At 39.8% G+C, this 25,305-nt stretch overlaps 1 protein-coding gene across 9 annotated transcripts in view; it reads left to right on the forward strand.

The window, feature by feature from the left end:
* The first annotated feature begins 9,537 nt into the window (after positions 1–9,537).
* Positions 9,538–25,305, forward strand: part of atxn2.L (ataxin 2 L homeolog) — a 57,270-nt gene continuing 41,502 nt past the window's right edge. For 3 of the 9 annotated variants that reach the window (XM_018250007.2, XM_018250025.2, XM_018250043.2), the window contains exons 1-2: positions 9,538–10,348; positions 22,721–22,754. In XM_018250007.2, the coding sequence (XP_018105496.1) occupies positions 10,248–10,348; positions 22,721–22,754 (135 nt within the window). In that variant the 5' untranslated portion in view covers positions 9,538–10,247. 9 annotated transcript variants of the gene reach the window in all.

A 25,305-nucleotide genomic window follows, 5' to 3' on the forward strand; every position in this document is an offset into this window, starting at 1 on the left:
CATACGCCCTCCCTATCCTCCCCACTAAGAGCAACAGTTACCTGTGGAGGCAAACCGCAGGTTCTAAGGGACTACTCGCCATCAATTTCGGGAGAAAGGAAACCTCCTGCCACAAGCTGACGCGCAGTACCGGTTGAGGCGTAGCGGCGTGTGTGAAGCCGCGGCCTTGCGTAGTTGTGGACCCGGCGAGGCAAGACCGGAATCGCGGTCCTGCAAAAAAACATCTGAGGGACGTATCATGGGCGATTTTAACTCCACAATGCACCCCCTGGCAGATAGTCTTCATTCTCGGGACCCTGGCCCTACTAAACTAGCACAATGGGCAGAAGCCTTCAACCTAGTAGATGCCTGGAGGTGGAAGCATCCAGGGACAAAAGAATACTCTTGCCATTCAACCACTCACCACCAGGGCCGGAACTAGGGGTAGGCAGAGTAGGCACGTGCCTAGGGAGCAAAGCTGGAGGGGCGCCAGGTACGCACCTTCTTTGCCTCTGCTATCGCCTAGTCCGGTCCCTGCTCTGGCCGACGTGCGCCTTTGCGCATGCGTGAAAAATACTAGTGTGCATGCGCGAAAAACGAAAGTGCGCATGCGCACTTGTATTTTTTCGCGCATGCGCACTTGTGTCTTTTCGCACATGCGCACTCGCGTATTGGGCGCTTTGCCGGGCCAGGCTGCCTAGGGCACCTGCCCGCGTTGGCCCGGCACTGCTCACCACACCTTCTCAAGAATAGATCTAGCACTTATAACTACTGATATTCTCCCCCTCGTCGAGAAGACTCAGTTCCTTCCACGTATTCTCTCTGACCACTCTCCACTCCTGCTCTTCCTCCGCTGGTCCACTCCAATGGGGTCCAGACTATGGAGACTAAGTCCCCTATTGCTGAATAATGATACAATGTGGGAGGCCAACGCTGAAGGATGTTCAGACTATTGGGTACAAAATGCAGTCACTGCCTCCCAGGCAATTCTATGGGACGCGAGTAAGGCGGTGATGAGGGGAGTACTGACGAGAGCCATAACACAAGCACGCCGACAAACACAAGACATAATAGAACAAGTGGAAGAAGAAGTAGAACAAGCAGAAAACTAACACACTGCGAACCCAACACCACAGACTTATGCACTACTACAAACAAAACGTAACACCCTAGAACGCCAAAATACCCTCTTAATAAAGAAAGCACTACTATATCAAGCCCAAAGAATATTTGAACATGGAGACAAAAATGGGAGATTGTTGTCATACTTTGCGAAGACCCAAAGCCCTACAACAGCCGTATCAAATATAAGGAGGGCAGACGGGACAATAGTTACAGATCCTAAACACATATTGGAAGAATTCGCAACCTATTACCAGAACTTATATCAATCTACTATACCACAAACAAACAATTCCCAAAATGCACGTGCAAGATAGAATTTCCGTAAACCAACCAATAACCATAGAGGAAGTCAAATCAGCCATAGCATCCCTTCCTGCCAACAAAACACCAGGTATAGATGGTCTTTAATCCAATTGGTATAAGGCCCTAGCAGAGCAACTAGCCCCTCACCTATTAAATATGCTACAAAAATCATTTGATATAGGGGCCCTTCCCTCAGTCAAATCAGCCATAGCATCCCTTCCTGCCAACAAAACACCAGGTATAGATGGTCTTCAATCCAATTGGTATAAGGCCCTAGCAGAGCAACTAGCCCCTCACCTATTAAATACGCTACAAAAATCATTTGATGTAGGGGCCCTTCCCTCCTCATTTGGAGAAGCCCTTATTGTAGTAATTCCGAAACCGGGAAAGGACCCTGGTCAGTGTAGCTCTTATCGCCCAATCTCCCTCATAAATACGGACGCAAAAATCCTTGCAAAAATACTGGCTACAAGACTACAAAGATATATGATAGATCTCATCCACCCAGATCAATCGGACTTCATGCCGGGTAGATCCACGAACATTAATTTTAGGAGACTACACCAATTTATCTATCCAACATGAAAAAATGGAAAATAGAGCAGTGGCCGCGCTAGACGGAGCAAAGGCATTTGACTCCATAGAATGGCCCTATCTCTGGGAAACCCTCCGCAGGTTTGATATGGGCAGCCAATTTATTAAATGGCTAAAGATGCTATATCACCAGCAAATGGCAAGAATCAGAGTGAACGGCCTAACATCAGATCCTTTTCGACTAAGGCAGAGGCACCAGGGTTGCTCCCTCTTCTCTTTTCTCTTCATGTTAGCAATAGAACCCCTAGACATTGCAATCCGAGCATCGGATCAAATAATCGGCCTCAACAGGGGTCCTATCACGGAAATAATATCCCTGTATGCCGACGATATGCTCATCTACCTAGCAGACACTCAAAATTCTCTGGCCAGGCTCCTCAACGTAGTGGAGCAGTTTTGATCAATATCTAGTCTCAAAATAAATTGGGACAAATCCATACTATTCCCACTAGATCATCAAGCCCCCCCAATATGGGTAAATGAGTTTAAATATCTTGGCCTGAATGTACATCTAGACCTTACACAACACATACAAAAAAAACCTAGACCCTATAATCACAAAACTCGCTAACGACCTACAAGCCTGGACAAACTTCCCACTAACCTTATGGGGGAGAATTAATCTTATTGAGATGATCTACCTCCCCAAATTCCTATATCACCTAAATAACACCCCAATCCATATTCCTCAGTCTCTCTTCAAAAGACCAAGAGCCTGGTTCTCCCATTTATCTGGAACCAAAAAATCCCTAGAATTGCCTGTGTAAAATTGACGGCAGAAAAAGAAGATGGAGGCTTAGCCATGCCTAATTTTCAGCTATACTACTTAGCAGCTCAACTATACTACCTACACTGGTGGTACCACCTTGACCCATACAACCCCAATATGGCTTTACAAGCCACATTGGTGGGATCACTAGAAGGCCTTAAAAACCTACCCCATCGAAATCTTGCAGACGTGGGTACCCTCCCACCTACCATTACCACCCCACATAAAGCCTGGACTCAAACCCTGAAAATCCTCCAAAAGGGCCCTGTTAGACTTACCCGGAACCTCCCACTATGGGGCAATTCCCACCTCATCCACTTCCGCAACCTAGAAGACATTCTTTATTGGCCGAAACAGGGAATTAAATACCTAGGAGATCTGTTACAAAATGACACCTTCCTTACCTATTAAGCACTCCAGACCAAATGCTCTACACCAAATGTACCATTATTCAGATATTTTCAAATCCGCCATACATTTAAAGCCCAATTCGGTAACCTTTCCCCCATCCTAACTAATTTGGCGGTTGAAGAAACTCTATTAGTGGAACTACCCAATAAACTGGTGTCTAAGCTATATCATAACATGCTTACTTCTGTTCCTCCCCCATTTAATCTAGCACTGGCAAAATGGCAAATAAATATCCCGACTGGGATGAGGCCACTGAAAAAATGTACACTAGCTTAATAGCAATACGAGATAGATTAATTCAATATAAGGTCTTTCATCAACTCTACATAACCCCCCAAAAGCTAAAGAAGATGGGTAAAAGAGATGAAGCCTGCCCCAGGTGTGGAACCTATACGGCCAATTTCTTACATATGATCTGGGAATGGGAATGCCTAGCTATAGCTGAATTCTGGTCGCAAATAATGGCAACTCTAGCAAATACACTAGACTACCCACAAATACTTTCCCCCATGGTATGTCTATTGGGAGTAGTGTACCAATTGGTACATGCAAGATTACGATTGCTCTTTTATGAAAAAAAAATGTGTAAAAATGCATTGGATGGGATCTAACACACCCACAAAGGACTCATGGATTAACCTAATCAACCAGTCAATACCTAAAATTAAACTTACCTATGAAGCCAGAGGCAGCGCAACCAAATTTGAAAAAATATGGAGTCCTTGATGGGAGTCAGGACCTGGGGCAGAACCAAGGGATACTGAGTGTAGGACGTGATGGATTGCATGTACAAATCAATGTCAACTAACAAAGCTTACAAATTTATATTCCCTGTTGTTTCCACTGAGTGAACAAAACCAGAGACAAATGTAATTTTAAATACAAATGTTTATTACTTGTATTGTTACAAATTAAGAGAAATAAAGTTTACCTTTAAAAAAAAAAAATATCACGTCCAGTAGTGGCCCCAGATTCCTGTAGTATATTTTAACTATAACTATATTTCAATCTTCAGTAGTGGCCCAAAAATCTAGCGGGAAAGAAAAACAAAGTATTTAGTAATCTAAAACCTGATTAATCTGTCATGGTGTCTGTTAAAACCAGCCATAGAAAAATACATTCCTTAAAATAATTCAGCAGTACCTTGATGTTTCAGTGCTTCACCTTTTTTTATATTTAATTTTGAAATCTGACATGGGGCTAGACATATTGTCAGTTTCCCAGGTGCCCCCAGTCATGTGACTTGTGCTCTGATAAACTTCAGTCACTCAAAATAAATTGTGGGGGAACAGTGCAGAAAACACGTGATAAAGGTTTCATTGATATAAACAGAGGCTTATAAAAATAATGTTATTCATGGTGTGTCACCAAAGCTGATCTGCTCCTGTCTGTTTTAAATAGCTAATCATCCACATTCCCTATGATGTCTTTACACATAGATATATTCATTGGTATGATTTGTCTCATGAAATCATCAGGGTTACTGATGTAACCATCAATCCCATATACACATGTGTGTGATGTACTGTGCTACTTCATTAGTTACAGAACTGTTAACATTCCAGGAACCAAATCCATATGACTTTTGGCAACATTTACAGCACACCCAACCACACCCCCCAAGCTCTACCCCTGCTGGGGGTTGTTACTGGAAAATCTGTGAGGGCTGACATGTCTGTAGCAATTGCAAAATCATTTAAAATATACATTTAGGCACAGGTTACATAGCAGATAAAACATAAGCCCTGTCCAAAACAATGGTGTTTTATCTTCTATGTAACTTGTGCTTTTTTTCCCAGCAACCTGAATGACTGCCCCCATGGCAACACAGCAGCTTGTTTATATAAACTATAGTAGTCTTTCTAAAGCAAACACAAAACTTTTACCAGTGCAGAGAAACAGTACATTATATTTGAATTACTTTGATACAATTTTAGTTTTTGGTGTTACATTTCTTTTGAAGCGGACCCGTCACCTGTTCACAAAAAGCTGTAAAATGAAAGTCCTTTGCAAATTAAGGTGTTTAAATATCTGAGCTGTCAATCAAATATTACCTGCCCCGCCTCTATGCCTGAAGCATAGAGGTAGGGCAGTCATTTACTTTGACTTACCATTCACTTCCTACATGTCACTGCCCTCCCCACATTCCCCCTTCCCTCCTCATGCTCTAGAATTGTGTAGGGCACTGCACATGGACATTAGGTCACCCATTCTGATGCAAACAAAAGATTTTGGGGTGATACACTATTTGACTTAAGTGTCCACAAAATGGCACCGACCTGCTTGCTGTGACTGAAGGGAACACAATTGAAATAATAAAGTGTATGTAAAATTTATTTTGCTCAACTAACTTGATAGAAAAGAATTTGGAAATATTTTTTTAGGGTGACAGGCTCCCTTTAAAAACAGAAGCGTGTTCTATGTTACAGACTGTTAAAAACATTCTGCACATTGTATTGGCTATGTTTTTATTTATTTGGCAATAATACCCATATTCACGGGTTGCCACATGACCAGAATTTATTTCAAACACATGGCTAGGTCAGAAAATGTGTAAATCCCTTTTGGGCACTAGCCCTCCGATTTAGGCCCAGATCTGCCCCAATTCCGCTATGACTGCAGGCATCTCATCACTTTGGCCATTTGCATTCAATATCTGCCTACATAATCACCCTGCCTTGTTTCTATTTTCTAGGTCCATATGTCAGTCATTCACCGAAAGCAGTTCCCAATCCTATACAGTATACAGAAAAATAAAATAGATTAGGGCTGTTACAGGCGGGCATATCTGTGCTACTAAAATGCACCATGAGCATGTCAAAATGTATGCATTACATTTATATGATTTTTAAAAAATGATTTTAACAATGTTGTATTTAATAAAAAATGCATAACACATCTGTACAAAAATGCAGTTTGGATTCTGGTATAACCAGGCATAATATAATCAAATAATTGGAATTAATTAGCAATTGCATTTATGGCCACTCAAACCTGTGTCTCAAGCAAACACACAATAAAGGCCCACCCATCTGCACCTCTTTTATAGACAAGCTGCCTACTTTGTCATTTGCCCATTAATGGATATGTTTTGGTGAAAACACAGACAACAATTCATCAATGGATGCTGGACAGATTTCGTAATCTTACAGAACACACAGCAGTTCAAACAGATGAATAAGGGTGAAGCAGAGGCAGTCACTGAATATATTCAACTTAGCCGATTGTTTATCCGCAAATGCTAACAATACAATATCAATCATAGTAGCTGGACAAGGGGTATATTCCAATATGCATGTCTAAGTGAAATTTTTGTAGAGTTGACTATTTTGTGGTTATTGCAACTAGCATGTAATCTGTGCTCATTCCAGCACAGGGTCCCAATTGTATAAGCTACTCAGGACCAAAATACAGAAATGTGTTCTGCCAGCAAAACACTATATGCATATTAATAATAAACAAGGACTAGTCTTACCCAAGCTATTAGTGTTGTGGTAGACACAATTATCAATTGCAGATAGGCCTTGCAGTGGAGTATTTCCCTTGATACATATTAGTGCTTAGTTGAGCCTATGACTACTAGCATAATGCATTTGTCCAAATCCCTTTCCAACACGTTTTACTATCACATCATGGAGCTTTATAGTGCTTGGGGTATTGTTAACCTTATAGTAATTTTAAAATGCTTTAGAACATTATGCACCCTCCCCTCTCCATAACAGTATTATTGTTTGGGGAGTATAAATAGGGGAAAGCAGAAGAAGCAGCTGCCTAGGGCACATGGGGGTGGGGCATAACCTAGAAGAAGGGCAGTGAAAAATTGACAGACAGGGGGAAGGTGAATGAGTGACTGGTGGGGGTGGGGGAGTATGCAGTGGCAGGTGAGAAAGGGTTGTGAGTGACAGTGGTGGATGCAAGCAGGTCTGGGAGGCAAAATAGGCCTGTACAGCATTCCAAGTACAAGGCCCAAGCAGCCCCCCATCAGGCCACAAAATATTGACTTTCTGTGGCATCTTACATTGCCAGTCTGGGCCTGAATGCAAGCAACCGGTGGCAGGGGGATATCTTGGGCGCCAAGTATATTGTCGGGCACTGTTGTCATCATGCACTGTATGCTGGTTACTAAATTAAATGAAGGCAACAAAATGTATTAATGGCCATTTTCTTTCATGTGTGGAGAGTATGTGCTGTACCTAATAGTAAAATGTGCTCAACAACAATATCACCAAGGGCTCTTACACAAGGGTGTTTTTTTTATGCATTTACAAACAAATGCCAAGTGTTTAAAATGCATATACTGGATCACATTGTGTTTTATTTGTGTTTTAAAAAAAAAAAATGCAATAAAATGCAACTCTGAATGCTCATGAGTACAACAACCAGGCACAATGTAACGGAATCAAGTGGCTGGTGCATTTAGGTACACTTAACCCAGAGTCTCATATTCACAAAAAAAGCCATTTTGCGCAACAGCCCTGGTTTAGGCTAATGGCACATGGGCATGTCTGTGCATTGGCTTGTCTCTGCAGGTGGAAAAAAGCCAATGTGCTCCCATCCACTTCTTCCTGTATTCTGACAAGTAAAGTGTTGGCTTTTGCGCAGACATAGGAAGTGGATATTGGTTTGGAAAATGTGAAAGAATGCCCTTTTCTGCCAATATCCAGTGTGTGTCTGCACACCGACCAACACTGTTTCTGACAGATACATAAAGGAGCGGACGGGAAAGTATCGGAATTTCTCTGCCTTCGGAGAAAATCTTATGCACAGCCCTATGTACCCATAGCCTAATGGTATATGTATTTTATGTAGCTTATATTAAGGTGGGACAGTCCTAAGCCTAAAGGCATAGGAGGCACATTCATGAACCGCTTACGGGAAACACTGCTACAAAAATCTCATGGAATGTGTATGAGTTACGCCAGCCATTGTTTATGTCCGGTCATGCTGACCGTCAAATAAAATAGTAGCCCAAATACACATCTACAGAAAATCTGAATTTGCCTTCTGTTTGAAATACCTGTATACTCTTCAAGGGATTGTCAATCGAATTAATACATAAAACACACACATATGTATTTTCAAACAGTTGGAAAAAAACCCAAAAACTCAGGTGACACCAAATTAATATTCACAACTGGAGAGCAGTTTCCACCTTACTTCTTTAAAGAGCCAGTATACCTTTACTTTGTTTTCCCTACAAGTTCTGCTTCATTTCTCCAAACATCTGTCATGGTGTTAGAGTCTCAGCGTGCAGCGACAGCCTTTCTTTCCTAAGCAGCTATTATCTCACTGCAGGCTGGCCACAAGCTCCTTAATCCCCTCATCCTTATCCCATTACAAAAAGGGGGCATGACCTGAAATAACTTGGACTGTGACTAGCGGAACAGTCACTCTTCATGTCAGGTACAACTTGCGTTGCCACCTGGCTGGTATTTTACCGGCCTGGCTGGTAAAATGATGGCTGATTCCAATGTTATTAATAGTGAAAAAAGATAAATATATAGGAAGGCCGGTATTGTTTTCTGGAAAAGGTGTCAACCCTACCTACAACTGCCTGGGTTTACTTATAGCCTGTGCAGAATGCAATATAATAGCTATATGCTACCATGGTTATTCCCCGGATCTAAAAAACGTTCAGCTGCAGAACCAAAAGTTACAGTGGCCCTTTATAAACAAGCACATAAAATCTGCCCTCTAAAAACGAAAATTAGACATTAATTAATTGAATTCTGTAGGTCAGAAACCAGTGCAATTGCTAAACTGCCACATTCAATATGGAGTTCTTGTATGTTCGGTGTTAAAGGGGTAAGCGGAGAATGTCAGCAATTCATATTACAGCTCCAAGATACAACCTTGTATAATGGTTGTTGCCAGTTCTCGGTAATCACTGCCCAAGGAGAACCTGTGTACCATCCCGTTAAAGGGCAAGCAAAAACTGAGCATGGGCTCCATAAACATGACTCCACAGACATGAGACTGCAGCATTATGGGTGGCCCATCATGGAGGCAGAAGCTCAAGTGTTGGTTACAACCATTTCATAGAAGTTTGTCCACATGAATGATTAAAGACTATGATGGGGGAAAAGTTGCTGTAAAGTCTGTCTTTTGATTAGAGCTTAGAAATAGGCCTCCGCCTCACAAGGTCACCCCTTAAGCAAAGCCTTAATAAAGCGGCAAATGACGTTATATTAAGGACTATAAAAATAGAATACAAAAAGGTAGTATTATTTTACAGCCCTCAATTTAAAAGCCCGCCCTCACGTACTTCTCGGCAGCCCCTGAACATCCACACTATTCCCTACTGCCCGTGACATATGCGCAGAAAAGCCAAAAGAGCCGGCCTTTGCGCCATTCTACCTGCCTCACAACACACGCACATCTGCTTCTATAGGCAGCCATTTCTAGCTTGAGCAGCCCTTTATACGTCTCCACCTAAGCCATCCGAATACACGGCGCATAACGTCTTCACTCGCACACCAACATAAAGCGAATAGTGATTAAAGTAACGTCAAATACTAATTCACACAACGCATTGTCTCTTCTCCCAGTCTGCCTACATACAGCGCTACTACAAACCGGCTCACGTGCTATTCTTACTCTCTCCGCCCTCTCTTTTTTTTTATCCTTCCGACTTCCTGTAAATAGTTCCTGGTTAATATCGCCCATTTTATCTTTTACGAATGCCACCGAACTCCAGGACACCGGAGCTGGTGGAACAGCGAAAGTGATTTTAAAAGAGGGGGTTTTGGTGTTACTGCGTACAAATAGAGGTGGGTATCGAGACCCGGCGGATGTCGTGAAATGGTTCGTATTCGTCCGCAGGCCCGTTCTTCTTAGACTGTTTTGGTCTTACTCGTCTGTGGCAACCGTGACGATTTCATCCCGCACCGGTATTTTCCGTACTCGGCGTAGGCCTTACTACTAAGCTCGGGCTGTTAGGCCCACTACTGCTTTTGCTTGTTTTTTAACCCTTATTCCGTGGCGTTTTAGTCGAGAGAACAAGTCGCGGATTTTTTTTTTATTTGGTTCGTCAACTGCTGGAATTCCGATTGTATATGGGACCGTCATGTCCATGAAGCAGCAGGCCGGTAACAACAGGAAGCCCGGCGGGGGCAGCGTCCCGGCTGCTGGAGGAGGAGCAGGAGGAGGAAGGCAGAATATGGGCAGGTGGGTCATGTCCCGTGGAAGCCATGATAGCAAAGGGCGTTGCGGGTAACGGAGGAGGGGGTCTGGGCTGTAGGCCTCACCTTCACTATCAGCAAGGGTCGCAGCTAAAAACAGCAGTGTGGCCTGAACTACAAATCCCGGAGCCTGTTATGTTGTATAGAAAGAGGAGCTGCATTAGCACAGCCCCCCAACTGGGAAAGACTTGGGCTCCACGGTGTAAGCAAATCAAGGGCCACAGCTTTAAAGTCTGTACAAGTTAAAGCTCAGCTGCAACCCCCAGCGATTGTGATGAAAGGTGCTGGGAGTTGTCAGCGATCTAGCAACAGTAGGTGATAGTCTGTGCTCCCTCTAACAAACCTCGTCAGTATACACATGGATTCTTGCACACAACACTTAGCAGGGACGCTGCCAGACTGCTGCACTGATGTGGGAGCTTTATGTGAGCTTATTAGGGCCCCTTTATCAATGACTCTGCTCATTTATCAACACTGGGCAAATTTGCCCATGGGCAGTTTCCTATATTAACCAACCAGTGATTAGCTTTTTGAAAACGGCTACAAGTAGAACAATGAATGCAGCACTCTGGTTGCCATGGGTTACTGCCCATGGGCAAATTTGCCCAGTGTTGATAAATGACCCCCTCAAGCTCTCTCGGGTGGTGCTCACAACCAGGCTGCTCTGCATTCAGAAGTGCTGCAGAGGTCACAGTCTGCCACCTCCCCAATTTTCAGTCTGTCTCGATTCCTTAATCAAATGTGTCGTTATCAATGCATATTCATAAAGCCTCTATAAATTCTGCGGTACAGTGGAAGGGGCGTATTGATCGAACATGCACGTTGCCTCTAAATACTGATAGAGGAGGTAAAGAGGGCCCTGCTCAATATTCATGAAATGTTTGATTGAATAGATTAACATAAGTGATAACCTTGTGCGCTCTGAAAACTTGTTAATGTTCAATCGCATTCCGGTCAATCTGCTGAATCGTTCTTTATTGCAAGAATAAATGAAACTACCCAGGCTATTTCCTTCCATTCTGTTTGTTGGCCAGAGTGTCTCGTGCTGTTCGGCTTTGTTGCTGAGAAGCAGGTATAAATAAAGGATAATAACAATCCGCAGTGCTTTGCTACAACAGACAGGGCATATGTGCTGGTTGTGTGTAGCATCTTTAACGATTCCTCCAGCATTAACCCTATCATTCTTTTTCCTCCTTCATTGCTCAAGTCTGCTTTGTTCAGCAATAGCTAGACCCTTTTATATAGCATATCCCTGCAACTTTGGCATAGTCTAAAAGCATGATGCATGTCACATCCTCTTACTATAAACATGATTCTGGACCTGCTTTTGTTATTGGGTTAGCGTTTAAATGTCTTTTCCTGAGCATGGGCAGCACAGTTTGACCTTTAAGTTGCTTAAGTGCACAGTGACCGTTTCATTGGAATGCTGACATTTTTTTTTCCCCTACTGATTGTGTGGTGAGGTTTCCTCGCTCTCTGAGCTTTTTCCTGTAGTGGTTTGTTGAATCTTCGTGTTTGAGGCTCTGTATGATTCTTTGATGCAGCTTCTTTTTTTTTAATTAGTGGTATAACTTCATCATTCTGGATGAGTGTAAAACAGAGATGTCTGTAGCAGGAAATAAATGACCTGTAATAGCTGGCTAATGCCACTATATGAACTGACATGAGGTATTTTTAAATGTTTCCAAGCACACACCTCACTACTCCAAGAGTACTGATGTGTGTGTATATATCATTTTCTTTTATTTGAAAGTGTAGTTTGTGTTTTGACTTTCCATAAAACTATTTGTAAGTTGAATTTTGAGGTAACCTGAAATATTCTTATGTAGAAGCAGCTTTTAATTGTAACATTCTTTGCAAATATGTTTTCTTTGTTAATTGTGTTTTGTGTTTTTTTTCTTTCTTTTTCTTTGTGATGTGACACAAGTTGATTTTTTTTTTTTTTAAAGAATAAAATAGAAATTTTGGTGCAAGATGCACACTTTGTAAGTTGTTGTTCTTCCACCCAAATGTAATACTGACTTGAACAGCTCCATTTGCAAGAAAATACAGGGTAGAAACAGTAGCGTCACAATTTTATGTTTACTCTGTTCCAATAAAACAGTGCTTTGTGGGGGTGAAAATTTTCCCGATGCTGTGACTAATGCACAAATAACTTCCTATATCTGTACTAATTTCATAAGCTAAAGGCAGTACACTTGCTAAAGGTAGGACCTTCAAGGGGGCTTCAGTTTAAAATTTTGACAACCGCTGCATAGTTTAGACCAGTGATCCCCAACCAGTGGCTTGCAAATAACATGTTGCTCCCAGTGTTACTTGCCTGTACACTTTGGAGGACCACACAGCATTTACGATATGCCACAGCAGGGACTGATGTGAGTGATGCATAACTCAAAACAAGGATTTGCCTTTTCATTATACACCTCTAAAAAAAATAAAATAGCCATGCCTTTTGAAAGTTGCATTTTGTAAAACTTTAATGTGAATTTCCCCAAATTCCTTGCTAGCATCCATTCAATGTATTCGTGGCTGCTTTCCCAGGCTATGCAGGAGAATTAGCAGGTCTTGGCTCTTTGCACTATAGAATAGCAGCCAATTAGCAGCTAAACAGACCTGACAGGAGCTTGCAATCTACGGTTTCCTGTTCGAAGGCAGAGCTTTGATTGGCTACCACATTATACTGATCATTTGGGCAAGGGCAGTTAGGCTATGTCACTCATCTGATAAAGAAAAAGCTGTGTGGAGCTTGAATAAAGGTGCCCTTTTTACATTTAATGGAACAGTAACACAAACAACTGAACGTGTATCAAAATAATTAAAATGTTATGTGCTGTTGCTTTGCACTGGCAAAACTGAGAAGTCATGGGTTACATAGCAGATAACAGACGAGCCCTGTCCAATACAATGGTGTTTTATCTTTTATCTATGTAACCTGTGTCTTTTCTCCGGCTTGAATGGCTGCCCCCATGGATACACATCAGCTTATTTATATAAACTACAGCAGTCTTTCTAAAATCACACACTGCTTTTACCAGCGCATGCTAACACCGTATTATATTTTTGGTGTTCCTTTAACAAACTTTTTCCCTTCAATTGAAATTGGGCACCATATAATATTCTTCATTGTCTATGTGACGAGAGTGATTTCCAAAAACCACTATGTCCCCTCAACTCAAAAGAATGTTATTTTACACCTGACCAAAGACTTTAGTTTTTAAAACTGCTTAATGGCACTTTACTAAGAGCAGTATCTCAGTACAACATAAAATTCAAAATACAAAGCAGAGTAATAATTAAAATTCCCAATACATATCCACATCAAAAACCAGAATATCTGCATCAGAGCTTAATCAACCCTGAAGCTGCACCTTCTATGAAAGCTGAAATCTCACTTTCTGTTACAGTTTTGATAATTCCCCAACCCCCGCAAATAATCCTTCATAGCAGCAGCTCCGAGGGCTATGAGCCTGTGCTGAGCCACAGTTCAGTTGTTTTCAGATTGTTCACCAGAAACAGACTTTTTTTTAAATGCTTTCCATTTTTCATTTTTTTTTTTTTTTTTCTGTTTTCCCAAAATAAAGTTTAATGTGGCTAATGTCTGACAGTTCAGTGATCCAGGTGCATCTGAACTGTTTGAACAATTTGCTACATTTAGTTGATACATTTCTCAGCAGCATCTGTGGAATATTAGCAATCATTGTATCAAGTCTTACAGCTGCCTTTAATTAAATTCAGAGATGCTGTTCAGCAGGGACAGAGATAACAAATGTTTATCAGTTTAGAGGGTTGGCAACCCCCCCTTCCCATAGCTGCTTTAGAAGGTGAAAAATGAAATTTTATACTTAAATTTTAGAATAATGGTCACAAATGAAAAATAGAAAGTAATTGTAAAAAGTCTATTTCTGGTGAACTATCTGAAACTAACTGAACTGAAAAGCATAATCTTACAGGGGACAAAATTCTGGTGTAACACTTAGCGAGGGGAGGGTGGCCAGTGGGGACTTATCACGGGGGGTTTAGTTCTCCTTTAAAAAAGGAGCATTAAACCCTTAGGGGCATATTTATTAAGGGTCAAATTGGAAATTCTAATTTTCAAGTTTTTTTTTTGTCAACTTTCTTTTTATTAAGATCAAATTTTACTTTTCCTGAAGGACTGTGCACAAAACAGCATAATGCACAACACATGAATGCATGGTACAATATATTGCTTGACAGGGGAAAAGATACAGAAATACAAATTAAAGAGGAAAAAACATGAAAAGAAAATGAGCCATAAATAAAACGATCCACTGGTTATATGAAAGTTATCACTAAGCATGTCACATTTGGCATCTGCAGAGCAAGTTGTTGCCATAAGCCTCAAACATCAGTTAAGCACATATTCAAAGAAAATGAAATGAACTCTGCCCATTGCCCTATTCCGACTCAAAGGGATATGAACTATTCCCTATGAAGAATCCAAGTGTTAAAGTTTTTTTTTTTTTTTAATGGTCAAAACTGTCAAATTGGACTAGGCAGTTATTATTTAATTAGGGTTTTTAATTTGATTTTCGAGATTTATCATACTCGGGCCCTTTAAGAACTCAAATTCGAGTAATCGCCACCTAAAACCTGCCAAATTGCTTTTTAAGTCAATGGGAGACGTCCAGGGATCAATTCTGAGTTCTTTGCAGCCTTCCTGACATTGAGATTTTTTAATTAGATTCGAGTTTTTGGTCTATTCTATTCACCCGATTTTTTAAAAATTACATTTTATTAATAAATTAATTGTTTGAATTTAAATTCGACCCTTGATATATGTGCCTCTAAATGTTGCATGTTATATACTGAATTTTACTGTACCAACCTAAATGCTCAGCATCCTTGTAAAAGTAGTGAACCCGACTCACATGTTTACTGTGTCCTAGGCAGCTGTTAAAGGAGAAACCAAAAATTCCAAGAAGAAAGTCACCGATCATACCTCGAAAGAGGATATGGAGAAAAAAATATAGTGTAGCGTTCTTGAATATATTTACACCTCAAGGTGATTACATTCACACACTATCACACTATTTGAATTGCTCAAATTGCCAAGAAAAAAGGATTAGTGTAAGTGATACATACTTAAATCACCATCAAATTAAAGTGCGTTTGTGCTAAGTGAGAGGTTTTGCAGGTTTTAAAATGTTAGGAGATAAGGGGATACCCACACGACCTGTGTCCTCGTTCAGTGCTTGATTATACTCACAAACGTTCACAATAAAGACTTGCACATCAAATTTGGGCTTTTTTTCTTCTCAGATCCTTCCTTGTGGACAACAATAAGAGTGGCATGTATGGAAAATGTTTTTTAAAAAAGTTTTCTCTTTAAAACGCCTTTTAAAACCAAAACACGCAGCGTCTTTTCTGTGTGCTGCGTGTTTTGGTTATAAAAGGCATTTTAAAGAGAAAATTTTGTAAGTGCAATGTATTTAATAAAGCTTTTCTAAAAAATGTTTTCCACTCATGCCACTCTTATTGTTGTCCACAAGGAAGGATCTGAGAAGGATCTGTTTTTTTTCTCCATATCCTCTTTCGACATACTATTGGTGACTTTCTTCTTGGAATTTTTGAATAGTCTTTTGGGGGTTGGATAGAACCTTCATCGTTGCTGAACTGGAGAGCACATTTTGGTTTGAAACTTTTATTTGTAATATTGTAAAGGAGAAACCAACCCTACCAAAAAAAACCCCTACACCCCTCATAGACCCCCCCCGGGGCGCAGCTAGGGACGGAGGCGGGTCTACGTGGGATGGGGGTAGGGTTTTTTTTTGTTTTTTTTTGCTAAAGGGTTTGCTTCTCCTTTAGGACGCTAAGCTTAGGGGTCATCTCAAGCAGGCAATGAGATTCCGTATAGAACCTGATGCTTCTGGAATGATTATATTCCAATGCATGCTGCACTGGTGCTGCCATGTAATGAGAATCTGACCTAATTACTAATCCGCCTTGAATCATGACCTATATGTATTCTGTATATACAGTATATTGTATGTCAATTCCTAAGCTCAATTAACAGACCGTAGCCAAGCATGTGGTACAGACCTGCACTGCTAAAGGGCTGTTGTTGACTTGGCCTGATACAGAACCCAAAAACATAATGTACAGTGTTTCTAGCCATTTTCTTTTTAAGCTTTAGTTCTCCTTTAATTACTGGTGGAGATCAGCGGATATCTGTGGAGTTTTTGTCTTGGATGTAATGCACCAGAATAGAAATGTGTGCTTTTGTCCTTTAATTGAAACTATATTGTACGTTGCTGGTCTCTCTAAAAAGGACCAGTAACATCAAATTATTTTTTTCTTTAATTCGTTCGTATAGAACAAAAAAAATCTTTTTTAAAACTTTTAAATCACTAAGTCTTTAAGAAATAACTTACTGAAACACCGCTTGCGCTTTTCTTCAGAAAAGGCAATTCAAGAATCATACCAAACTGGTTTATATATTTAAGTAAATTTTGTCCTTTTTTATCTCTTGTCTTGAGTCACCATTTTGTGATGGTCTCTGTGCTGCCTCAGAGATCACCTGACCAGAAATACTACAACTCTAATTGTATCAGGAAGAAGTGTTGAAGCAAAAGACAGAGCTCTGTCTGTTAATTGGCTCGTGACCTAACAAGTATAGTATGTGTGCAGTGAATTGTACAATCCCATGGGGAGGCCCTGATTTTTTTTCTATGATTACCCAATGGCACATACTACTAGAAAAGTATATTATGAAACTGGTTTATTAACCTGAAGCAGCGTTTTACATATTGGCTGTTTTATGCAATATCTTTTTATAGAGACCTACATTGTTTGGGGGTATAGTTTTCCTTTAATGCTTAAAATCATTGAATGAAACTTTAATGTATATTATCTAAGTAGTCTGCTATGGAAATGGCATGTTTTGTCTTATGTTTTATATATTTTGTGTTTTAAAACGATAAAGACTTTACCTTTAAAAAGAGACCCAATTTGTTTTTTTTAAAATAAAGCACACATACCTTTTCTAAAGTCATTTAAAAATCTTGGCTGTCCGTCATATACTACCTGCCCCTCCTGTATGCCTTAGGCATAGAGACGGACGGGGCAGGCAATTACTTTCACTTTCCATTCAGCAATTCAACTGCAATCCTCCCATTCCCCCTCCTTCCTCCTTGCCATAATTGTGTAGCCTGTGCATGGGCATGAGGTCCCCACACCTGGTTCTGGCACATAAGATTTTGTAAAGATGCAAAGCTTGCCTTAAAGGAGAACTAAACCCTAAAAATGAATGTGGCTAAAAATGCCATATTTTATATACTGAATTTATTGCACCAGCCTAAGTTTCAGCTTCTCAATAACCGCAATGGTCCAGGATTTCAAAGGGGGTCACCATCTTGGAAAGTGAATTTGACACTCACATGCTCAGTGGGCTCTGAGCAGCAATTGAGAAGCTAAGCTTAGGGGTTGTCACAAATTATCCAGCAGAAAATTAGGTTTGTATGTAATATCAGCTGATGCTAAAAGGCTGATTTTTAAATTATGATGCTAGTTGCACTGATTTCTGTGCTGCCATGTAGTAATTATCTGTATTAATTACTAATGAGCATTATATTTCTATTCTGTGTGTACAGTATATTTAGGGTTACTACCTGGCCGGTAAAAATGATGGTTGATCCAAATGTTATTAATAGGGAAAAAAGATAAATATATAGGAAAGCCGGTATTTTTTTCCAGAAAAGTGGCAACCCTATATAGCGAGTTGGTCCGTAAACTCAGTGACAGCAGCACAGAGCATGTGCAGTAAATCAGCAGAAAAGCTACTGTGGCATCTTTGGAGGCACAGATTTTCCCTGCTAAAGTGCTGTGGTTGCCTTTGGCTGATCTAGAAGCCCAGGACATACTGTTCAACATTTCTGCACTACTTCTTTAGTTAAGCTTAATTCTTTAATGTGTCCACAAAATGGCAGCTGCCTGCTTGCTGTGACTGTGAATCCCAAGGAAACAATATTTCAAAAATTTATATAGTTTGAGTAAAGCTTATTTGGTATGACTAACTATATAAAAGGTTTCAGAATTACAGTCCTATGAAAAAGTTTGGCAACCCTTCTCATCCTGCATAATAATTTACTCCACTTTCACCTAAAAAGAGAACAGTAGTATGTCTTTAATTTCCCAGGAACAGTACTGGGGTGTTTTCTGAACAAAGATTTATGTGAAGCAGTATTCAGTTGTATGAAATTAAATCAAATGGGAAGAACTGGCTGTGCAAAAAATTTGGGTACCCTTGTAATTTTGCTAATTTGAATGCATGTAACTGCTCAATACTGATTACTGGCAACACCAGATTGGTCGGATTAGCTCGTTTAACTTCATAGGCAGGTGTGTCCAATCATGAGAAAAGGTAATTAAGGTGGCCAATTGCAAGATGTGCTTCTGTTTGACTCTCCTCTGAAGAGTGACAGCATGGGATCCTCAAAGCAACTCTCCAAAGATCTGAAAACAGATTGTTCAATATCATGATTTAGGATTTTAGGGGAAGGCTACAGAAAGCTATCTCAGACGTTTAAACTGTCAGTTTCAACTGTAAGTAATGTAATCAGGAAATGGAAGGCCACAGGCACAGTTGCTCTAAAACCTAGGTCTAGCAGGTCAAGAAAAATACAGGAGCAGCATATGTACGTGAGTGGTTACAGACAACACAGATCCCCTCCAAAGACCTGCAAGAACCTCTTGCTGCAGATGGCGTATCTGTACATCGTTCGTATCTGTACATCGTTCTACAATGCGGCACAAAGAACATCTGTATGGCAGGGTGATGAGAAAGAAGCCCTTTCTGCACTCATGACACAAACCGAGTCACTTACTGTATGCAAAAGCTCATTTAGACAAGCCACATTCATTTTGGAACAAAGTGCTTTGGAGTGATGAGACAAAAATTTAGTTATTTGGTCAAAAATAACAAAAAGCGTTTTGCATTGCGGAAGAACACCGCATTCCAAGAAAAACGCCTGCTACCTACTGTCAAATTTGGTGGAGGTTCCATCATACTATGGGGCTGTGTGGCTAGTTCAGGGACTGGGACCCTTGATAAAGTCGAGGGGTCGGATGAATTCAACCCAATATCAACATTCTTCAGGATAATGTTCAAGCGTCGGTCACAACGTTAAAGTTACGCAGAGGTTGGGCAATGACCCTAAACACAATTCGAAATCGACAAAGGCATTTATGCAGAGGGAGAAGTACAATATTCTGGAATAGTTGTCACAGTCCCCCGATTTGAATATCGTGGAAAATCTATGGGATGATTTGAAGCAGGCTGTCCATGCTCGGCAGCCATACAATTTAACTGAACTGGAGAGATTTTGTATGGACGAATTGTCAAAAATACCACCATCCAGAATCCAGACACTCCTCAAAGGCTATAGGAGGCGTCTAGAGACTTAAATTTGCAAAAGGAGGCTCAACGAAGTATTGATGTACATCTCTGTTGGGGTGCCCAAATGTATGCACCTGCCGAATTTGTTATGATGCATATTGCATATTTTCTGTTAATCCAATAAATTGCTGAAATACTACTGTTTCCATAAGGCATGTTATATATTAAAAGGAAGTTGCTACTTTGAAAGCTCAGCCAATGATAAACAAAACTTCAAAGAGTTAAGAGTGGTTCCCAAACTCTTTCATATGACTGTATTTATTTGTGACTGGTCCCCTTTTAATGGGTGAAGTTTGCATTTTAATAGAGCAGATAAATATGTTCAGTTAGGTGCAGCTTAAACTCTACCGAAATTAGTCATGAGATACATTAGAAGAAATGTACCTTGAGTGATGACTGGAGAATTAATAGTACGGATCAGCCAATAGAATTGGGGATACATGAACAGAGCAGAAACATTGGGTTGGCATTTAAATGTAGTGGAGTTGGACATTGCAAGTATTGCAGATATTCATTATTTTTAGTGCATTCTTGTTGTAAAGAACAGGGGATATAGTAGTATTACTATGACTGTGAACATTCCATTTTAATTCTTTGCCAGTGATATAATGCCAGCGGACCAAATGCTTGTTGTGCAGAAGTGCTTAGGCTATAATTTACTCTTTTTCTTAAAAAAAATTTGTTTGTTGAGGGACACTTAGATAAATACTTATCAGTGAAGCTAGAGATCACCACAGTCCGCTAGAGTGAAATTCCGCCACTCTCCATTTCTATGGGATTTTTAAAAGAGTATTTATCAATGAGTGAAAGTTCACCCTTTGATAAATATGTCTTTCAAAATGCCATAGGAATTAATAAAAAGTGGCAGAATTTCACTCTAGCGGTCTGTGGCAATCTCTAACTTCACTCTTTGAAAAAATCTACCCCTAAGATTTATGACAGGTGTTTTGTAACCTGCTCTCCATCTCCTACAAAACAGTTGATAACATCTGAAGTTACATTTCTACTGGGATTAATGTAAATCACCGGTGGTAAAAACTATGCATCACATGGTTGCCAGAAGTAGCCTCTGCAACTTTGGATGACTACGCAATGCACATGTTTTACCACTGCCATTTTAAATTGAGCCTTGTAGGAATGTAAATTTCAGACGTTTTGTTACCCACGTTAGAGGTGATTAAGTACAAGTAACAAAAACATACCCTCTGCCAGTACCCTAAGCAAATAGGAAGTTGTATAAAGATAATTAGATGCAAGTAAGGACGATGCTTTTCCTGGTGTGCCATGTAGAGTGTGATTTCCTGTGCTTGAGGAATTATATAGTCTTTAATTGGCCAAAAGTTAGAGGTGCCTTGGCAGATTCTTTTGCTACAAAACAAAGTTTGAGCCCAAAATGTTTAATTCCAAAATCCCAATAGAATATGGAGAAGCCGCACACCACACACTCCCAAAGGTTCTTATCCTGGTGCCCAGTGATAGAGGAATCGGCAGCCTCACAACAAGGGTAAGAAGAATTTCACCGGCACACAGGAATTGTAGTAGCAGGGCAAGCCCTTGCAATTTTATTATGCAGTAGTGCAACGTTTCGGGGTCACGCCCCTTTGTCAAGCAAATGCGATGCTTGACAAAGGGGCGTGACCCCGAAACGTTGCACCACTGCATAATAAAATTGCAAGGGCTTGCCCTGCTACTACAATTCCTGTGTGCCGGTGAAATTCTTCTAATTCCAAAATCCCCCCCCCCGGTTACTGCAAAACTGACAGTGTTTTTTTTTTTTTTCCTACCATTTCTTTTTAATGGACTTTGATTGATGTGTTCTTGGTGGACATGGGTTGTTTGTTGACAGGTTCCCAAGAATGATTGATTGGGCCTCTATAATGCTGTCTTGGGTGGGCCTCTTGTGGACTTCATTTTGTATCTTTTCTTTTTTTTTTGGTGCCAAACAGCTTATGCTTTGTGCACACTTCTTAAACAGTTGAGCATAGAGCAAATTTTTGTAGGCACACTTAGTGATATGCAGGATCACCACTGCCTGGCTGGGTTGGGTTGAAATGTGGTTGTCTTGGAACCAGAGGCACTCACAGAATTAACATACATGTCCTACAGTGGTTTACAGCACTTTGTTTTGTTAGAGTTGAGTGCAATTTAAGGTTTTGCAGGTTAGGGTAGGGTTGAGTTTTTTTCCTGACCCGCACATCACTAGGGCACTCTCAATGTGCATTCAATTTGTTTTAATTCCTTTTTATTTCAGGTACAGTGAGGAACAAAACCGAGCCCATGCCATAAGTGCATAGACCTCAAATCTAGTGCATGACTTTGTGTTTGTGTTGTGGGAACATATTTAAGTTCACATAAAATGTTCCACTATCAATGTACACCTGATCTGATAAAGATGTAAAAGAGTACTGCAAGGTTGGATATTGAATTTATATGAGATAAAACGGAGAAAATAAAAAGAACCTAGGTCCAGGACGATCTGCACACATACCTTAATCCATAGCTAGATGGATAGGTGGATCTTACAGCACCATTCTAATTTCATGCCATGAAGTAGTTCAAAATTATGGATTTGGGCTTTTAAGATATAATTTCAATATATCAAAATAGCTTTCCCAAGTAAATACTAAAGTTAAGTTTGTGTTTTGTAGCGACTCTTCTATCCATACCATTAGAGAATAATCAAAACAGCTTTTTCTGAAAGAGAGTGAATGGAGGTATATCCACTCCTGTAATATTGTTTTCTTGGCAGCTATTGATACAGTTGTCAAGACTTTCTTAGTGCATTTTTGCAACTTTTGATTAACATTGAGTATATAGATGGAACATTGGATACAGATGATACTTAGCTGTTCAAATTCCTGACATCATAATAGGAAACATTTTGGATTAAGAATGTTCAGGCTGCATCCAAATTAACTGATTTTTATTTATTTTCCTTTTTAGAGGGAGGATCAGTGGAAAAGGGCCCCCTCAATCGGTAAGTAACAATATTGTCTTATTTTTTTCTCCTGTGTAATTACTTTTTCCAAATTGTCATGTAAGCAATAGAGCATATGTAGCAGTATCACTTTAATAAGGCTACAACATGTAGATTCTGAAACATTTTTATGAAAATTGATAGGAACTAGGAAAGACAGGATTCAGATTATGACAACTTCAGTGTTTGGATTCCTTTGATGGAATCTAAAGGACCAATAACTAAAGTGAAAATATGTTTTCATATTAAATGTTGATCCAGCACTTTCAAATAAACTCTTTCTTGGCAACACATTTCCTGTTTTATAAATATTTATATTTCTTTCTGTAGAGAGCCATGAATTACATTTTTTGTTAAAACTAAAACCATTGTATTCTATGCGTCTTATCTGTTCTCTGTCTAGTAAGCAATGGGACTTTTTGCCCTATTCAGTTATTCAGTGATTCCTGTGCAATAAAAAGTGCCTGCTCAAAGAGCAATTTCAAATGAGCAGCCAAAGTCATGTGACATTACCTTAAAGGAACAGTAACACCAAAAAATAAAAGCGTTTTAAAGTAATTAAAATATAATGTACTATTGCCCTGCATTGGTAAAAATGTTTGTGTTAGAAATACTACTATAATTTATTTAAATAGGCAGCTGTGAAGCCATGGTGGCAGTCATTCAAACTGAAAAAGGAGAAAAGGCACAGGTTACTTTGCAGATTGCAGAAAACCATTGTATTCTATTACAAAGTTTATCTAACGAGGGCATGTTATCTGATATGTAACATGTGCTTTGAATGGGTGTCACCATTAGCTAAACATAAACTTGTTTATATAAAGCAAAGTAGTGTTTCTAAAGCAGGCACACCAGTTGTACTTGTGCAGGGGAACAGTAAGTTATATTTCAGTTACTTAAAAGCTGTTTGAATTTTTGGTGTTCGTGTTCCTTTAACAGTTGCATAGGGCACCTGTCATACCAAAATTGTTAACCCACTTGAGCTGTGTGCTTATAGAGCCAGCACTCCAGTTAGGAGGTGCTATCATGTGCTCTGTTACTTTACCGTTAGGATCTATTAAAGGAAAACTATACCCCCAAAATGAATACGTAAGCAACAGATAGTTTGTATCAAATTGAATGACATATTAAAGAATCTTACCAAACTGGAATATATATTTACATAAATATTGCCCTTTTACATCTCTTGCCTTGAACCACTATTTTGTGACTCTATCTGTGCTGCCTCAGAGATCACCTGTCCAGAAATACTACAACACTAACTGTAACAGGAAGAAGTGAGGAAGCAAAAGGCAGAACTCTGTCTGTTAATTGGCTCATGTGACCTTACATGTGGTTTGTATGTGTGCACAGTGAATCGTACGATCTCAGGGGGCGGCCCTTATTTTTTAAAATGGCAATTTTCTATTTATGATTACCCAATGGCACATACTACTAAAAAAGTATATTATTATGATAATGGTTCATTTACATGAAGCAGGGTTTTACACATGAGCTGTTTTACTCAGTATCTTTTAATAGAGACTTACATTGTTTGGGGGGTATAGTTTTCCTTTAATGATGCGTCATAAAAAAGGGATTTTTAGTGATGTACGGTCTGAGAGAGAGTTGGTCAACTGGAGTAAAATCTCTTTTTCCACTAATCTGTGGAGAGTTGAAGAAAGTGTTCACTGTGTCTTTTTTGACTTTTTTTATGTCACAAATCTCAGAAGTAGAAATCGGGGACTTCTGGGGAAAAAAAGGCTTGCCATGGGAAAACTCAATAGTAATTCAGAAATTCCTGAGCTGGCTATCTCAGGGTTCAGATTTTGAACCAAAAACATTTGTCCTTTATCGCATAGCTGTTGAGAGGTCACGATAAAAAATAAAAGTTTCTCTGAAAGATGAGATTATAAATGTACTATTTGTATGTCTCTCCATATTCTAATATGTGGGAGACATTTGCAGGATTTCCCTCATTTGAAGAGGATGGTCCTTTGTCTTTTGTCCACTTGTTTGTTTGAATATATTTTCTTATGATATGAGGCCCTTTGAGTACTCTGAAAGGACAGATTCTGCAATCTTGGTCATAACAGGGAGAAGCTGGGCTATGGATCATTCATTTAAAGAATTATTTTACACCCCATTAAAGAATTATTTTACACCCCTGGGACCTGCTCTTGTAAACTGGTTGTTGTTTGAATAGATTATATTTATGGAATTTGACCTTGAAGATAGGTTGTGCTTTTGGCCACAGTGACCTCTGCATGTAGAGTTGGGAAATTGGCTGCCTTGGCAGCAGTAAAGTTTCATATTATGATTATTTATAATACTGTGTTTAAAACGTGCATTCCGTTTTTTTCCAAAAGTCATCTGAAAATTTCATATGGCTTGGAATGTTTAGAGGATGACCTCTAAAAGTATGACTCATACTAGATCTTGTTAAAAAATCAGACATTTTTCTCAGTGGTTATAGGAAAGGGCAAACCCCCATGAAAAGATGTTCGTTCTTGGATAATTGCTGCTATTGGCAAAGCTTACAATATTTCTGTCAGGAAAGTTCTCCAAGTAT

Source organism: Xenopus laevis, chromosome 1L (assembly GCF_017654675.1).
Source record: "Xenopus laevis strain J_2021 chromosome 1L, Xenopus_laevis_v10.1, whole genome shotgun sequence".
NCBI classification, from domain to species: domain Eukaryota; kingdom Metazoa; phylum Chordata; class Amphibia; order Anura; family Pipidae; genus Xenopus; species Xenopus laevis.